This window comes from Struthio camelus, chromosome 2 (genome assembly GCF_040807025.1).
Source record: "Struthio camelus isolate bStrCam1 chromosome 2, bStrCam1.hap1, whole genome shotgun sequence".
NCBI lineage: Eukaryota > Metazoa > Chordata > Aves > Struthioniformes > Struthionidae > Struthio > Struthio camelus.
In genome coordinates, this window is record NC_090943.1 from 1,103,588 (window position 1) to 1,121,386 (window position 17,799).

General features: G+C 47.8%; 1 protein-coding gene across 9 annotated transcripts in view; it reads left to right on the top strand.

Annotated features, from left to right (window-relative positions):
• The window catches only part of MAP4 (microtubule associated protein 4), a 153,154-nt gene that overhangs the window by 71,168 nt on the left and 64,187 nt on the right, over nucleotides 1-17,799 (top strand). Inside the window, exon 1 of one of the 9 annotated variants that reach the window (XM_068933980.1) lies at nucleotides 8,548-8,794. The exons of the other annotated variants lie outside the window; for them this stretch is intronic. Coding sequence (XP_068790081.1) covers nucleotides 8,563-8,794 — 232 coding nt within the window. The 5' untranslated portion in view covers nucleotides 8,548-8,562. Of the gene's footprint in view, nucleotides 1-8,547; nucleotides 8,795-17,799 lie in introns of those variants that run through there. 9 annotated transcript variants of the gene reach the window in all.

A 17,799-nucleotide genomic window follows, 5' to 3' on the forward strand; every position in this document is an offset into this window, starting at 1 on the left:
CTCCCCGCGGGCGCCAGCCCGAAGGCCGCCATGTCCGCGCGCCGCTGTCGCCTTGCAGTGCGGGCAAGCAGAGCTGGGACGCTGGGGAAGAGGTGGGAACGAGCAAGGGCGCGGGGGCGCGGAAAGCCGGCGTCCTTTGGTACCGACTAGCGCTCGGGCTTCCCAAAAGGCCGCTTGCTGACGCGTGAAGGACAGTAAGTGCTGGGGCTTGGGCAGCTCCAGGGGATGTGCCGAGAGCTCCCGCCGTGGCTGGCGGTACAAGGAGGGACCTTTGTGTTTAAATAAAAAACGCTGTTGCCACGGCCGTGTCGCTCTTAAATGGCGTTTTCCTAGCAACCTGCTGCTTTTGCTTTTCGCTTCTTGCTTTTTGCTTTTTAGAGCTTGATTCAAAGGTGGAGTGCATCCTGACTTGACTCGTTGAATAGAAAATAAAAAGGCTTATAATGAAAGTAGTATGCGTGTCAAGAGCGTTATTAAAAGCTTTGTGGTAAGGCTTAATGAGATTTCAGGAAAAAATGTTAATTCAACACCTCCCCCTGCTTTTTTACTGTGTTTAAGATGCATTTTTAGCAAGCATCTGACAGCTGGATGAATTGACGTGTTTTTTTTTTTTTTAATGAAGCTTGAATTTCCTGAGCAAGTAGCTGTTGCTTAAAATATTCAAGCCATGAGCCTTGGAGCTTATATCTTGAGTTTACTATCTTATTATCTTATCCATTCAGACCGACTCATCTGCGAAGCTGTGCTTCAGAAATTATAGGAGAAGCGTAGAGACTACTATCTAATAGAAAATGCCAGCCCTTTTTCTGTCCGCCGGTATTTTAAGTTCATCAGCCTTTACACAAAGTCATCCTGACTGCCGTTACTCCGAAAAGGAGCTGGATTTCTCTTTGCACAGGTGACCCCGTAAGTTGCTGCACGTTTAGACCGCCTTTTAAAAATAGAGCGGCAGGCTTAAAAGCTTTTTGAAGCAGGTAGGAGAGAGACTGACGTTTATAGTCGTGAGCGAGTGGGACCGCTTAGCCTGTCTGCTTTACGGTCCACAGGTACGTCGTGCTTTTAGCCCACACTGGTTACCCGTTTTTTCTCTAATTAACCAGTGTCTCCATAACTTCCGGTTAAAGCAGTGCTTAATCTTTTTCCTGCTCCGACCGCCGGCTCCAGCACCCGGGCCAGGCCCTCCGCAAAACGCAGTGGTGGGGCTGGTTGTTATTGTTTTTTATTTAAAAGCAACGTATTTAATAAGGACTTTTCCCATTTACAAAAACATTCTGGAAGCCGTATGGCGGGGGGCCGAGTGGCTCCCGAAAGGTCCTTTGACGCTGGCTAAATGTGAGCCGGGGCCCTAGGAAACTGCCCGAATCCGGGCTCTGGTTGTAGCTCGCTCCGAGGCCGTAGCTCGCTAATCTTCTTCCATTTCAGTTCTCTCACTGCAAATAGGCTAAGGCTGATTACACTGTGCACTTTATCTTAGGCGCCTGTGGTGCATCTGCTGTTATCACCGCGTTGTGATTTCGGTGGTGGTGACTAGCACCAGAGGTGATCTTGCCTAAGCTGACCTTTTCTGGAAAAGGATAATCTTGTAGTTACGAAACAGATCTGAGTACGGTAAGACTGAGCAAGAAAACTTCTTTGGTACTTAATAGTGAGAGCCTCTCCCAACCCCAGAGTAAACGCATCTTTTAAACGGCTAAGTAAGTTGAAATGTAACTTAGCGCTGAGCTCGATGAATAGCTGACTTTCGTTTCCTCATGAGACCCTGTAAAACTGCTCTCTATGCAAATAGCTCTGAAAAGATTCAGATTGCTTGGCCTTGTATCAGTGATTCACTAAAAATACAGAAATTGCAAATATGCTGCTGGTCAGGAACCTCCCCTTTTGCTGCTATTTTTGCAATTTGTGCTGCTAATTACCAGTTTCAACCCTTAAACGTGAAGTATACCTTCCGAGAAGCCTTGGGCTTCTGAAGTACTCAGGCCTTTGTCCAGCGCAGCGTAAAAATGCTCCTTGAACTATTACTGCCGAATGAGTATCGGAGAAGAAAAACTTATGGAAGTGGATGCGTGAAACGCTGGAAAGAGTCTGCTGTCCATCTTCTGGCGTAGACTGCTGCTGTCTAGTTTTCTCTTAATGGTTTTCTTCTCTCTTTATGTAATGCTGGAAGTGAATACTTACTCTGCTCTTGGTGAGATTTTGCAAAATGCAGTGTTTATTTTTTAAAGTATGTTCTCTTCCTTGTCCCATTTCTGTTGATGAATACTCTACAGTTTCTCCTTTCCTCCGTCCTGCGTGATAAGAGCTCCTCAGAATTGGTCCCTCTTCACTTGAAGCTGCTTTTTTGTCCTTAAACGAATAATGTAGCATCATAATTTTGGTTACTGGGAGATGCTGGGGTGTTTGAACAGGAGGCTGATCCGATAGATCTGGTAGTTCATTTTAGCAATAGCGAATGGCAAAATAAATTGCTCTCTAAAGACGGATGGGTAGAAATTGAAATTTCTCAACATGCATCTGACTGTTTGCATCAAATCAGTGCCTGTTAAACTCAGTAAGACTGACAATTCCCTCCAGAGTGATCGTATAGCTCTGGGGCTGCAGATTTTCTGTAGACAGTCAATGCTGTAGGCAACTATGAAATTAGAAAGGACTTGATGAGCAAGGCACAGGAGTGACATGAGAATCTAGGAAGTGAATGGAACATGATTCATCCAAAAATGACATGATCTGGAAGGGATGCTGGATTTTGTTTTGTCATGTAACTCATTAGGCTGTTGAACCTTTTTCCTTTTAACTAGAGCATGCTATATTTAAACTGCCTATCGTAAAAGAAGGCTCTTCTGTAGTTCTTTGCGACAAGTTAATTTTTCTGTGCCCTCAAGGCTAGTTTGTCTTTCTGAAAGAGAGCAAAGACAGGCTCAATTTGCCTTCTTTCTCTGCTCTTCCCTAACTGCTGTGATTTAGCAGTTGCTTTCTTTTCAGAGAATTGTTGGTCTCTTCAGAGGTGGTTGTAGGACTAAATGGAGCGGCGTTTTATTCTTCGGGAGTCCTTTTTTCTGTGCAGCTTAAACCTTAAAATGCTGTGACATTGGATTTGGCTGCAGGAGGAAAATGCGCTGGTAGTTAATGATGAAGTCACATGGTGAGCTAGTGGGAAAGTTGGGAAGAGACCTCGGGTTTCCTGAGCCAACCGTTAAAATTGTTGCTCCCCCACCAGAAACTGGCAGGCAGAGCGCTGGGGCCCTGGGACGTGACAGTGTTTGCCAGCAGAAAGCTGTCGTGAGTCCTGGATCATCAGTCTGCGATGGCTGTATAAAACGCTCTGTGTTAATGGGATTTGGCAGGAAAAAAGGGTTAGAGGTGTCCGAGTTCTTGAGATGATGCCATGGATTCTGCCTTAATTGGTACACAACTTTTTGTGTCTTAAGTCTTTGCTTGGTGCCAGTTCAAGACATGCTGCTGTAGAATTAAATTTGTCAACAGGGCAGAAAGTCCTGGGCTGTTTTTGATTAGCAGAGACCAAGCGCCTAATCTCTACCTCTGATACGTGCAAACGATAGAAATTAGACCATTGAAATTAGTCCGCTGTGTCTGAGATAGCGAGTAAGGATGTGGTCTCTAACAAAAGATGCTTCTGCTTTTTCATTGAAATAGTTCCTTTATTCTTTAGGCGTGGCTGTAAAGTCGAGTTATTCCTATAGCGTTACGCAGTAGCGTTGTAACCTTACCAGCATCCTGCCGGTCCAGGTGAGCCCCTAGTGTCACTGCCTTTGCTCTAGCTACAGCTAGCGCTCAGAGTTCAGAGATGCAGCAAATACAAAGCCAGGTAACCACGTTTTAAGGCAAATATTGCTGGATGGAAAGAGTATAAGACAGGGGAGACCAGAACAACTCATTAAAGAGATTGGCAGTGGAGCCTTGTCTACAGGAATCAACTTTTCTCAGGTTAGCTGAGTCTAGAGGGCCCAGGGAGGGGAAAGCAGGCACCCCTTACCAACTTCAGGAGTTGCTTCTTGAGGACAACGTGCTAGATAAGCTGCTTCAGACCAGCCTGACAAATACCGGCTTTAAGTTTGAGCGGACGCTTCTCCCTCCTTAGCGTTCGCCCGAGTAAACTTGTGGAGAAGAATCTGTTCCTTTTCCGTCTTTTTTGCTAAGCTAAACAGCTTAAGCTCTTTTAGTCCTTTCTTCGTGATAACAATGACGATTTTTTTTTATGTCTGCTGTGTGTACATCTTCCGGTCGCAAGTCCCCCTTCCTTGCTGCGTAACCTGGGGTGCTCGCGGGAGCTGCAGGTGGTGATCTGGCTGTTGGCCCGTCTCGGGGGGTGCTAGTGCTTCCCTCCTCCAAGGGGAGTCAGTCCCTGGCCCCTTGGGCTCCTGTATCCCCTTGTCTCTTCTCATCGCATGGGCAGCTCAGTCGCCTCTGTGGAGGATGAGTAAACGCAGCCCTTTGTTTCTCTTTGAGCTTCCTGTTGATGGCAGAAATTCCCGTTAGCTCACCGCTTTGGTTCCTTGTGTGGCCTTGTGTTTCCTAATGCCAGGCTTATCTCTTCCCTACCGTTGTCATGCTCCAAATCACTGAATTCTCCCTGGATGGCATCCTAATGCTGTTTACTACCTTTATCTTTTAACTTTCTTTCAGCATTTCATCCTTCTAATTTCTAAGGTTAACAGTCAGTGTGTTAAGCACGACTTATTTTGGATTCTTGATCTTCAGACTCTAATAACTGGTTCGGTTCCTCCAGCTTGATAATTCTCCTTTGACGTTACCTAGCCGTTTGTCGTTTAGCCAATTCTTTATTTATCGTTGTCGTTTTCCTTTTGCTTCCGGTTTTCTTAACCTATCCCCGTGGCCCCAGATAAAAATGCTCTTGCTTTCGGCTAAATCGAGTCTTCCATGCTTACTCTGTCTAGAAAATCTGTGACATCTGTTACGTTAACACTGTTCTGTTTTTCAAGCATGTAAACAGTTTAGCTTTCAAAATGTCGCTCATACAAAAACAGCTTTGCAAGGCTATATGGACTGATCGGAGGGTCTTAGTCTTACAGCCAGGATGACCGATTCTGCTTAAATAATAGAGAAAATCTACATTTCCATTTTTATTAGCTGAAGGGTCAGAATAATTCAATACTGTGATCTGCTAAAGACCTAATCTCAGATCCGTAACGAATGGGCAGCAGATAGTCATTAAAAGACCCAAAATAGAGGCTCTGTTTAGTAGCTGGCAGTTGATGAAGACTGGATTTTTATCTGGCCAGACTTTTGATCAAATAGAAATACAGAGGTAAGCTGATCTGATTTCAGCTACTAGTTGTGGTTGGCGTGTTGGTTATAAAAGAGCTGGCCGTAGGGGCTGCGTTGATTTCTGTACCTCTCACCCCTTCTTGGGCTGTGGGACTAAAGGGATCTGGTGGGAAGCTAGTCTTGCAAGGCAGCTCCACAATAGTCCTTACGGTGTCGGCTCTGAACTCTTTGGGCCTACGGTTGAATGTGACATCTTTCTGGCTTTCTGTCCTGACCTCTTTGAGCTTTACAGCGGAAAGTGCTGTAAGAAAGATGCTGAGTCTCAAGAGCTAATTCTGAAAGGTAGATTGTTTGGTAAAGTTTAAAGTCTGAACATACTGGTAGATTGGAAGCTGATAACAGGGTCTTTTATGACTTCTGCAGAAGCCAAACATAGGCAGGGGGGAAAAAAAAAAGCTCACTAAGACTGTTTGCCTTGTATTAGTTTTTAGCCCTTTCTGCTTTCTGACAGTTTTCTGGTGGTGGAATTCCTTCTCCTAGTCGGCCGACTGAGTCGAGCTTTTAGCAGGGCTGTCGCTGTTCCCTCCTTCAGGGAGCTTTTCCTGCCGCCGACTGTCGTGGCTGGGACGAGACGCAAGCTGCGCCCAGGGCCACGGATGTGGCTGAGAACTTGCTCTGATTTTCGTCGTCTCTGTAGTATCTACAGTCCTCTTAAGATAGCTTCATAGAAACGTTTAGCCCTAAATCCTGGTGAAGTAAACAAACTGAGCCGGAGCAGTCTTCATATGCATCTTTGTGTGAACTCACTAGTTCATTCAAATTTTGTGTTACAAGTCATACCTCTAAGTGTTTTTTGGTGGTTTATGGGTTTTTTCCTCATTTATATACTCAGGAGTGACCAGGAAAAAAAAACTTCTACCTAAATACGTACAGCTTTTTTTTTATAGGCTTCCGGTTGGTGCTCGAGGAGGTACCCTAGGCATGGCGATCATCCACATCTAGCAGACCTGGATTGCACCGTGCCAGGACTTTGGCAAGTGTGGGAGATTCCTTCATAGCATGTAGTACAATGCAGTCGTTTAACCTTGAAACACAGTTGAAGTTTCTGTTTGCTGTTGTATTTTTCCTAAAATGAAAATAGAGCTGAAGGCTTGTCTGCCTTGGCTGCAGACATGCCCCGCAGCGCGCTCACTGCGGCGGGAGCGTCGCAGGCCGTGGAAGTCTTCCGATGACCCTGGCTACGTCCGGTCGGCTTACCGTCAAACAGGCGGCAGCGCTCTGCGCTCCGCTTTGGCTGCGCGCCCGAGACCGGCTGTCGCATGCATGTAGGTGAGACGATGCAATGTCAGACCAGGGGTCTGAGTAAGAAATCATTTTCTTTACATCTCGGATCTGTGGTGTGCAGGTAGGAGTGACGATGCAAATGCCCGTTGGAGCCCGTCCTCCCTTTCAGGTGCGATGCTTACCTGCCCGGATCGCTGCGTTCGGGCCCCGGTGGCTGGTCCCCGGAAATAACGATACTTCCTTGGTTTAGCACCGCTTGTACAGAAGGAAAGCAGGACTGGCCCCGTTTCTGTGGCGCTGCGGAACAGCAGTGTCGCTCTTATTGAGGACCTTAAAAATTCCTAGAATACTGGCTGCCTCTTGACGAGGCTGTAAATTGCCGTGATTTCGGAAGAGCGGAGACAGCGCGTCGTTTGTCTCGTTCTCCAAACAGAAGCTGCCTGGGTAACTAGCGGCAGAATTGCAAATGCTTCTAGTATTATGGAAATGGCTTCTTGCTTTGATGTCCCTTGTGTCATTAGTTTGACACTAGCTGGAATTAATGGCCATAAAAATACATTACAAACGTGGCAGATATATTTCTCTTGACTGCTTCTGATTCCTCATGTGAGCTCGCTGCTTTTGCCATGGGATTTTAGAAGCAGAAACTAGGTCACAGCAACGTGTGCGAACATAGGCTGAGAAACAGGCTCTAATCTCAGCATTAAACAAACATGACTATAATGCTGAAGGGAAACTTTCTATTTTAAGCGCCTATTTCCATTATCATTATCTCATTCTGCAGAACGAGCATATGGGGACTCCAGTGTACACGCACCCGCCGACGGGATTCGGGAAGCAGTTTTGTGAAAATGTTGTCACTCTTGAATGAAACGAGTCAAAAAGGACAGTTCTCTGCGTCTAGTGTGAAGCAGGCAGGGAAAGGGTGCAGGTGCCAAAATATGTAGGTCAAAAGAAATGAAGCATTTTGAATCGCAGTAGCAATCATGCAGTAAGAGTAGATGGGGATGGAATTACTAATATGTTGTGGCTGAAAATGAAGCGGTATTATATTAAAAACGTTGGAGTCGCAAGGCGCTGTGCATATTTATAATAGATTGCTAGTACTCTCAGTGGCTTCCTTATTAACAGCTCTTGGCATCTGCTTATTTGGGTCATGTGTTGGCTTACAGTCTAGAAATACCTGAAGTAAAGTGCTTGAATTTTTCCTGGGAGAAGGGTTAATAAGTGAGCTGGCGCTATCTCAACTGCATGTTTTTATTTACAAGAACTGAGTGAAGATAAAGAAGCAGGTAAGTTTGAAAGCAAACAAGAAATGATAGAATTGGCTATTTTTAGGCAAGCAAAGGTATAAACAGCAGGGAGAAAAGGACAGTGAACTTAAATGTCTTAACGGTCGGGGAACTCTTAAGCTAAATCTGTTAGGAAGATGATCTGAGGGGTGAAGCACATGAACTAGTACTCACTGAAAAACTAACGAAGGCAGATTAACTGCGTGTATAGGAAGACCTTGATAGAATACCATTAATATGGCTGTATCAGGAATCCTTTAAAAGCTCTGGAAAACAGAAGGAATTTAATAAAAAGGAAGCTGGGACTTGTAGCTAAAAAGAAATCTGAAAGCCATCGTGGACTAAGATACAAAATGGCTTACAACTGCTGAAGAACATAAAAGGCAAAAAGAAGAGATTTTTTTTTAAAGCAAACTCGATGCTGAGCCCATGCTGCAATACAAGCAAGGTCAGCCTCTGGCCCATAAGCGGTTGTCTCGAGCTCGGGGGGACAGACCCTGCTTTAAAAGAGGAAAAGGAAGACATGGAGGATTGCGAATTTGCATCCTAATTTAAATTCATGAAAAGATATTAAAACAAGTGATGAAACAACCAGTTTGCGACCATCTAGAGAATAGCAGGGTGATAAGTGGGACACGTGCTCTCTGGAAATGGTCTTTCAAGCCCCCCACCCCTTTTTTTTTTGACGAGGTAACAGATGAAGTAGATAAGGAGAGATAAAGTTATAAGTGCCGCCTTCTACATGACTAGCATTTCCCAATTTATTTATGGAAAAGTTTTAGAGAAGACAGCCGGTTTTGTGCCCTTTTTAGTTGGAAGAACGGCTCCTGAAAAGTACTTGTTGGTGGATCCCTTCCAGCAGTTGGCTGAAGACCTCGCGTACCAGGGCAGGGCACCTTGCTCCAGGGCTGCTCTGCTTTGCAATGCTGACTTTGAAGAGTGCGCTTGCAGAGGATACCAAACCAAGAGGGGCTGTAAGTGCTTTTATTCTGTTGTTGTTCTCTTTTCTGGTCCTGGTTACGTCTGAAGGAAGGATTCAATGGAAGAGCACTTGGAAGTTGTCAGGCGAGCACTCAGAAGTTGTAATAGATCCCGACTGCAACGCGCCTCGGCACAGCAAAGCACAGGCCGGGTCTTGGCGGGGCTGTTGCGCGCAAGAAGCAAGGGCTGCTCTGCTCCAGTTGCTTCTGAGGATAGCGTAGCTGGATAGCTCTGCCCAGCTTTTGTCGAGCAGACAACCTGAGGAGAGTCTAGGGACTCTGGAAATGAGACCTTTAGCAGACTCATGAAAAAAGTTGAAATCTGATTTTGTTTAGTCTTGGGGAAGTGTTAAATGCTGTTTGTGAAGAGGATGATGGTAATTGGGGAGTCTGTCTCCTAGGGGAATAGGGTGAGAAGGAACAGTAATGGCTGAAGCTAAAGATTAGGAAACACTTTGTATCTAACAAGAGAAATTTGGAGACTTTTTTTTTTTTTTTTTATGATAGTTTGGGTAAATGTGATCTCGTCTCAGTGCAGAAGGGTAAGGTTGGAGTTCCTCAACATAAATTGCCAAGTCATCAGCTGATGTTATGTAAGAGTTACTTTCTTTAAAATTTTATTGGCTTTTCATCCTTCAGCTGTTTTTTAAATTTATTCTGAAGATCGTGGACCTCCTTGGAGAGGTGGGGGAGCGCTGTGCTTTGAAAGCTCCAGCCCTGCTTGCTGGACGGCAAGAAACTCGAGGCTTAGCTGCTTTTCTGTGGGTGCGGTGCAAAACCCCCTTAGCAGGGAGCCTCAGGCGAGGCTGCAGTAAGGTTGCAGCCCAGAGAGCTGTCACGCGTCCTCGGGGCCAGCCCGTCACCTCGACTGGACGGTCATCTTCCTGGGCTGGTGCTGCAGAGTGGTCCTCCAGTCCTGAACCTCCCCGTAGTCACCGTCTTGCCTGCAAGGTAGCCCTGCAAAAAAAAGTCCATAGGTCAGTGGTCACACGTTATCAGCCGTTCATGTGCAGTATTTATACATCGTCCTCACTTTCAAAATTGCTGGGTTATATGTCCAGAGCCAAGAAATTGTGCAGTTTTCTTGTCCGCAGTACTTGGCCTTTGTCCTTTCTGAGCGACGGGCATGTTTGATTAAACCTGCTATAGCTTCCTAGTGTGTGTCTAAATGAGAGGGGGGTGGCACCTTCCTTACTCTAGGAGATGAGACCTTTTCCTTGAGCGCCTGAGGTAATTTCTTTTATTCCATGTGCGGTCCAGAAATAAACATCCTTCTGGAGCCCAAGAAATCTGGTGTCTCTCTCTGGTACTGTTTCTAGTCCTTCCGCACCTGCATCCCCAAAGGTCTCCTCCTGTTTAGGAAACTTAGATTGCCCCAGAGAAAGAGGGTTTGACAACCAAAGCTCTGGCACCCCAACAGAGTTGCAATTCATGCCTTCGTATCCATGCTCGAAAGACTGCGAGGGACACGCTCCCCGTTGGGGGCAATGCCGAGCCCAGCTGGGCTGCCGTCTCTCGCAGAAGCGTTCGAAGGCCTCCTTACCGGGGCAGCGGTGGGGCATCGCCCTGCGCTCTCAGCTTCCACGCGTTACTTGGGATGGCAGAAGAATTTTACAGCATAACAAAAAAACTTAGTGTGCTGTTTTATGGAAGGGGCAGGTGATGTTTTGAACAAAACTTTTCCCTGGCAGTCATTCCCATAGACTTCACGGGCTCCCGCTCGCATGCCGGCGTGCTGGCAAGCCCGAGACCTCTGCCTCCGAGAGGTGCAGGAGGAAGGTGCCGGGGGTGAGGACTCGATGGCCTATGTTCCCCGTCACGTCCTCGGATGGGTGGCAGCAGACTGGTTTCTGGACAGGCCTTTATGTCTGTCAGGAGCCGGCAAGATTTGTAGATACGTTTTTGTAAGGGCTCTTTAATTTTGAGGCTGGCTCCAAGGCCAGGGAGTTGGGAATGCTTCAGCTGACTCAACCTTGGGGCTATTTGGGTGGAGAGGTTCTGCAGGCAGAGATGTTCAGTTTTAAAATCCCTGCATCTTATGTTGCCTGTTAACCGGGTTGCTGTTTTCTCCGTAGATTTGATTTGAACTATTCACTGCTGAGGACATGAAAAAACTCTCAGCTTTATGAAAGAATCTTAAGTGAAACAAAAAAGACTGTTTTAGTTGCATTGCTTAGCCCTCCAAAATCTCATTAAAAAGAAAAACCAAGAATAGCAAAAAGAAAAACATTCAATCCTGTTTCAAGTTTTAAAATGCCTGGTAACATGGGTGTTGTTCCTGTAATCCTTCTCCTCTTTCAGAAAACAAGTGTCCTTCTCTTAATTAACCTAGCAGACACCTACTCAGAATAACAGTTGATGGGTAAAAGAAGTAAGAGCTATTCTGTTTATCCGTGCCTATGACAACGCTGTGGAAATAAACCTCTCTAAAGTGTCTTTTGTATAAAAATAAGTCTTGGAGTGCCTTCCTTATAAAAAAAAAACCCGTAGAATCCACCCATAACCAGCCGGGCTCTCATGAGCCGAGTATCTTGCTCGTACACAAACCACTCAGAAATGGCTGTTTGGCTGTTCAGCTCAATGTTAACTGTTTGGTTTTTTTACCTTCCGGGATTAGAGTTCGAGTTGGGTCTGTACAATCTGTTTCCAGTCTTCCAGGTGCCTTGTTTAGTAACGCCAGCTTTCTCTCATCTTGGGACTGACCATATTAAACTGTGGGCAGAAAATAATGCTTATCGGCTGCAAAAAGTGGAGGCTTTTGGCTTCGGTGTATTCTTTTTCCCTCTCCAGTTTTTAGGTTGGGCCCGCAGCAGTCGTTTCAGAGAACTGCGCGCACATCCGTGGCCCGGGAGGTAACTCTCAGTTGTATAGCTCATGGGCACGTCTGGGTCTGCTGGGTAGTTTGGGAGCTGAGTGGGATTTTAGACAGAGGAATCTGGAAGGGAATATCTGGTGTCCTACGCTGCAGTCCGCAGTATTGTCGGTGTGCTGCAAGACTTCTCCCACCGCGTCTGAAACGCGGTAACAAACTGCTCGCTTCCTGAGCACCCAGCGCTCCCAGCAGGAAACAGGAGCAGGAGAGGAAGCGTTGCTGCCACTGGGCAGTTCGAGCGGAGGCTGGAGGGTGCCCTTCGCTCGAGGGCGTTCTGCTCCTTGCTCTCTACTTACCATCAAGCAATTACAGTTGAAGGAACATCTCTCTGGGCAACCTGTCCAAGGGCTCAACTTCCCTTTTTGTTAAACTAGATAAAACGCTTATGGTTTTAGTAGAATTTCAGTTGGGGTTCATCCCCTCTTGTCCTGTCGCTGGGAGCCCCCGAGAAGAGGCTGTCGTAGTCGTCTTCGCTCACCAAACAAACTGCGGTAACTTTTAAAGGGTTTTCCTTGTGCATCTTCTTTCCTTGCCCTCCCTAAAAGAGGGGTTCCTTCGGCTTGATTGCTTCAGTGATTACTTCCTAGTAAGCAATTATTTCAGTCTTGGGACTGAGTTTCCCTTTTCTTGCCTTTGGTTACAGGTAGTTATAGAGCATGTGTTGCTGAGAGGATAACGTGTCCGAACGTGCTCTGTTAAGGTTGTTCTGCAATACAGGCCTGTTCGGACATCTTTCAATTCAGGTGGTCTTCCGAAAAACTCAGAATTGCTGTGTTGCAACGATACGTAGCCAGCTGTGGTGAGGTCTAGCATACGCTCCCGACCGCCACCGTTTGCGGCCAATGCTTGCAGCCTGCTCACGGGCCCCGTGGAAGGGTGACTCGGACTGGTGCCACTAACCGGTTGGTCCTTTTTGGAAACTGGTTTGAGCAACGGCCATCTGAGACAGAGGCTAGATCGGATGTCCTTTTTGATAGAACAACGTACAGCATCTGCTTCAGCCGCTCCTGGAACGGGAACGCATCTTATCAACAACGCAGTCTTGCAAGACCTAACAGAATGAGTTTGGTTTTTACTTATTAACGACAAGCCTTCAAAATGCCTTGCCTTGGGATACGGGACTGTTTCTTTGAAATGTGCCTTTGTGAGCAAACAAATGGTTGCTAAATGCCGAGAAATACTGCTTTTCTTACTAGTGCTATCTCTGAGTAAAAGTTTTTAGAGCATGCGTGAACACAACTACTTTTAGTTTTTGACGTTTTTCTGTTCTTAATTTAGAAGTCTAAGACTGAATTTAATGTGACTGATAAATACAGAGGCTTGTCGCAAGCTTAGCCTGTTTTATTACAACTTAAAATAAATGTGAACTTTCATCTGTTGTATCAAACTTCTCGTAAACAGTTTCAGTATCTGAGCTTAGCTTTAGTTAAGGGAAGGCTACCGCCGCCTTCTTTGTTGCTTGTGTCGTGATCTTAAACTAAAAACTGTGAAACTCTTTTTCATCCCTTACGTGTAGTGTTTGGAAGTGATTGTCTGTTGTCTTCATAGGCCAGTCGGTGTTTCGGAGAGCGTCTGCATCCAGAGCCCTGGCTGGGGAGCGCAGGGAGGTCTCGGGACCGGGTGCCCGCGACGAGACGGGACCTCCTGCTTTTAGAGTTCAATCTTTTGCTATTTTAGGCAATGGTTTCCTAAATCCCTGTCATTCACTAATCAGTCTTCATCCAGCCATGATACCAGTAACCCTGATGCGCTTGTCACTGCTTTTATTTTGGGATCCAGAGGTGGCATGCAAAGATGCGAGCACAGTGTGGTGCAGGTTGTGTGGTGGTGGTGGTGGTGATTGTTGTGGGTTTTTTTCCTCCCCGTTCAGGGACTCTTTCTTCTTCACCGAAAGATAAAACTCCTCAGGGACAGGTAATTAGACTTAAAGCTGAGACCTGTACGATGGTATCTGCGTGCTTACAGGCGCTCTAAGAGGCCTCTGCGAATTTGGTCAAACGTTCTTGTTTTTCCAAGCTGGGGCTCCTTTATGGCTTGATATTTTTCTTCAGACCTTGGCCTTTTTCTTCCCTTTGGCTTGATAACATATTTCGGCTTCTTGACTCGGGTGTGAAACGGGAAGCGAGGGAGCTCCCGGGAGGCAGCGGCCAGCGCTGCCGCTGAACCGCCGGCGTTTGCTTGAGCCCGTGAACGGTGCCGTTGCGTTTGGGCACGCTCCCAACTGCAAACGGCATAATAATAACGGGGAATTACGAGTTGCTACTTTAACCTGAGTGACGGGTTGACTTTTGGACATAAAAATCTTGGACTTAAACAGGCCAAGGCAGCGTCGTTCTCAGGTTGCTCGTGCAGCGGCTTTGCCGCGGTAACGTGGCAGCCTCCTACGTGGTTTAGGCTGTGCCCTGCTAGGAACCGGGAGATTTCCTGCATTCTCAAGCTAAGTGTTACTGCCGTCTGTCTGCTGCCGGAAAAGCCTCCCGGCTGCCCTTCCGGAGCTGGAAATGCCCGTGTCCTTTTCTGAGCAAAAAGGAAGCAATCTTCTTTCTTTTTTTTCCTTTCTTTTTCTTTTTATTCCTCCATCTGGAACAAAAACTAAGCAGTTTGGCTTCTTTCCTTTGGATAAAGTCTTCCCTCTCAAAGCTGCCAAGTTGGTGCTGCTGTGTGGATGGGTGGGGTCGTGTTTTGTGGGGTTTTTTAAATTGTTTATTTATTTTTCTTACAGGAAAAACTTCTTTTAGTCTTGAGCTCTTATCTTTCTGGGTAGCATAAGAACTTATCTAAATAAGCTTTTTACTTACTCTTCTGCATGGTTGTCCCTCTTTGTTTATCCCTTGGATTTTGGGTATTAGGAAGTTGGTCTGTAGTTGCCGCGGAAGTGCGTCTGTAATACTCGCCTGCAGTGGCTTTAGGACCCTTCATGCTATTGTCTAGCCCAGTTCAATTATTCGCTTTCACAAAACGACGAAACGGAGACCCCAAGATGCTGCAGAACGACCGCGGCGTGGTGCTTTCCGCTCGCCCTGCAGTCGGGGCGCGCACAGGGAGCCGGGCAGCTGCCAAGAGGCCGCGTGTCCTGTCTGAGATGAGGCCTTTGCACTCCTCGCTCAGGACCTCACTGCGTCGCTCCGGGCGAGCGAGGGCAGGCGTTGCTGTGCGCTGTTGGTTGGCGTCTTCAGGACAGTGACTCTTTGCGTGCGTTTTAAAAAAAAAAAAAAAAAAAAAAAACAAAAACGTGTGCCAGCCGGCAAATATCCCAGGAACCCCCAGGCGGATCCCTGGAAGCAGGTGACTCCCCTTAGCAGCCCGCTGGGATGCAGCCGTGTGGCTCGGAGGCGCTTGGCCCCGGCGCATGAAACCGGGCTGCTGCTGTAACAGCTGCGCGGCTGCGGTAGGTGCAAGTGTGCCCGCGTCCAGACCTCTGCCTTCTAACAGCGCTGCCTAAAGGTGCTCTTCAAAGGCAGAGGTGCCCCGCGCCCTGCAGCGGTGGCGTGGGCCTCGTTTCCTTTGGGATTGCCAAGAACTTGCTGTCGGGCATGGATTATTCTGCCAAGGCCAGTAAAACTACTGCTCTTAAGTGATTTCAGCAGGGCAGACTTTGCATCCGTTTAAGATATTGAACCAATACACGCGTTTGGCCACGTTAGCTTTAGGATTGCTCAGCTGTAAGAGCGAAGCTCTTAAGCTCCTCTTTTTTCCCTGTTTGCTTGGGTCTGCTGCTGGCAGGGGCGTCTCACGGCTACAGACTCATTAATTTGGAAGATACTTAACCTCTAGCTACAGATCTGGTCAGTGACCTCTCAAGATTAGGATCTCCTGCGGCGAAAAGGCTTTATCGTGGTAATCCTCTGCTAAAAGAGTGCTCCTTGCTGAAAGTTGTGGTGCCAGGCAGCGCGGAGCGGCTCCGCGCCTTCGCAGGGCTGTTGGAGCGCAGCAGGCTGCCCGTGGTGGGAGCGTCTCTCCGGAGGTCGCCAGAAGTGCCGTTTGGGGTGGCCTAGCCTCTGAACCGGCTTGTGTGACCACGCTGCTCTTTGCAGAGCAGCTCATAAAACAGACAAGGCAACGCCGCCGGCAGCCTTGCTAAACGTGCGCGCGGCTCCGTCAGGACGGGCAGAAGCGTCGGCGCGCGGGAAGCGCTGCTTGCATGGGATCCCAGTTTTTCCCTTCAGAAGCGGGTTGGCTTTGTAAGTATGTTGTTTATGCTATTTTGTCTTTAAACTAGACTTCCCATTGGTTTATATTATCAAGGGGCACAACGGGTGCAACTATCAGCAAGGTGTAATACTTAAAAGCACTGCTTTACAGGTTTGTAGGAGCCATCAAATTTATGTTTTGTGTTGGGTATGTTTGCTGCTGCTGTATTCATAGGCACTTTCCAGGCATGGTCCTGGACAGGGCCCTTTAGAGAGTTTGGTCCTGATAGTGTGCTAGTGTGCTAGTGATAGATAGTGTACCTTTAGGAGGGTCTGCAGAACCGGGCTTGGAGCTGAAAAGCCCTCTCTCTCCTGCACTACCTCGCCGACGAGGAAGCGAGTAGGGGGCACAGGTTGGGGGACGGGGACGAGTAAGCTCGAAGTGGCTGCTTTGGAGCTCCCTGGCAGTTCGCCTACTCCAGCACCGAAAAGCGCTGGCGAGGAGTAGCGGTGGGTTTTTGCAGACGCTTCTTGTGATGAGTGCTGGTGGCTGCAGCCTGTGTTTGCAGCTCAGGTGCTCGCTGGTGCTGCCTGGGCTGGCAACAAAACGGCCGCTTTGCATTGTCACTTTTTTTTTTTTAGTACTTTTGCTAGAGCTAAGGGTTTGTAAATGCCAATGCGGTCCTATTAAACTGTTACAGAAGTTTGATTTCGTCTGATGTCTCACATCAACGCGATTCCCTTGGCGCTCCTTTGTCTACTGCCACCTTGGCCGGCTCCGGCTGCTGCCAGCAAGGTGTGGGCCTGGGGGAGGCTCCCCTGCTCGGCAGGCAGAGCTGCCCTCTTCCCGCCCAAAACGAACCGAAAAGAGGAAAGAGAGAGAAAAAAGTTATTTCTTCTGGGTTAGCTGTTGTGACCCTAATTTTCTTTGATGCTCTTTCCCTGCGAGAGATAATAGCAGCAGTGTGACAACTGCCGACTTGAGCCGTGGTTCCTGACGGGCTTGCCTGAAACACGTAAGGGTTCGGGGTGCCTGAAAGGTGAGGAGACTGAGCTTGGGTCTGACCCAAGCGTTAGGTACCGACACCTTTGAGAGCGTTCCTGTCAGACTTCCCCAGCCACTCCCGGGCATCGTCCTTGCCGCGAGAAGAGCGCTCGGGCCCTCCTGTGTTTTGCCTTTTTAAGAGTGTTTGTAGGCGACTGGATGGCGGGTTCCTGTCCGGAGGAACTTACGGTGGGACTTAATTGAATCCCCGGCTAGTCTGCAATGCAAATAATTGTAAATAATAATGTCTCTTGACAGGTATAATGACAGCGTCTTCAAAGTATTTGGCAGATCTGAAAGATCGTTGTCTGCTTGAATAAACTAGAGATGCTTAAACCGTCAGCCTCGCGGACGACGGAGCGTTCCTGAGCACGGCCTGCACGCGTTTCTCTGCGGCGCGCGCGCGAGGGGCTCGTCGCCTTTCCCCGCTCGCTTTTGCGCACGACGTAGGCGATCCTTAACACCTGCGTACCGAGAGCATAGCTGTCTGAAAGCTCAGCCCGGGAAGCTCGTGTCTCCCCTTTGCTGAAGTCAACCGTGGCGCGTTTGGTCATTTAGCGGAGGCGTAGCTGAAAGCCGCTGGCAGAGGGCCGGCGTGCGCTTGCCAAACGCGAAGCGCTTTAGGATGCTCGCAGCATCTGCGGGGCGCTGTCGCGGCAGCTGGGGATCGCTCCACGCAGCGTCACAAAGAGCGTGTGTTCAAAAGCAGAGCTCCAGTGCTTTGTTTTGATGGTGTTTATAGGAAATAAAGACGTAAAGGATCTTGTATTTCCTGGAATTACACTTCGAAGTCCCGTTCTCCGGTCCTCAGAGTACACGTAAAAGTGTAAAATAAAACTGGATCAGTGTATTAATAGGACCTCTTCCACAGTCGTGAACTCCTGTTAAAGCCTAACAGCGCGTCCCTTGGTTACCGCCTGTCGCGCGGGCGGGTGCCGAGGCCCGGTGGGCG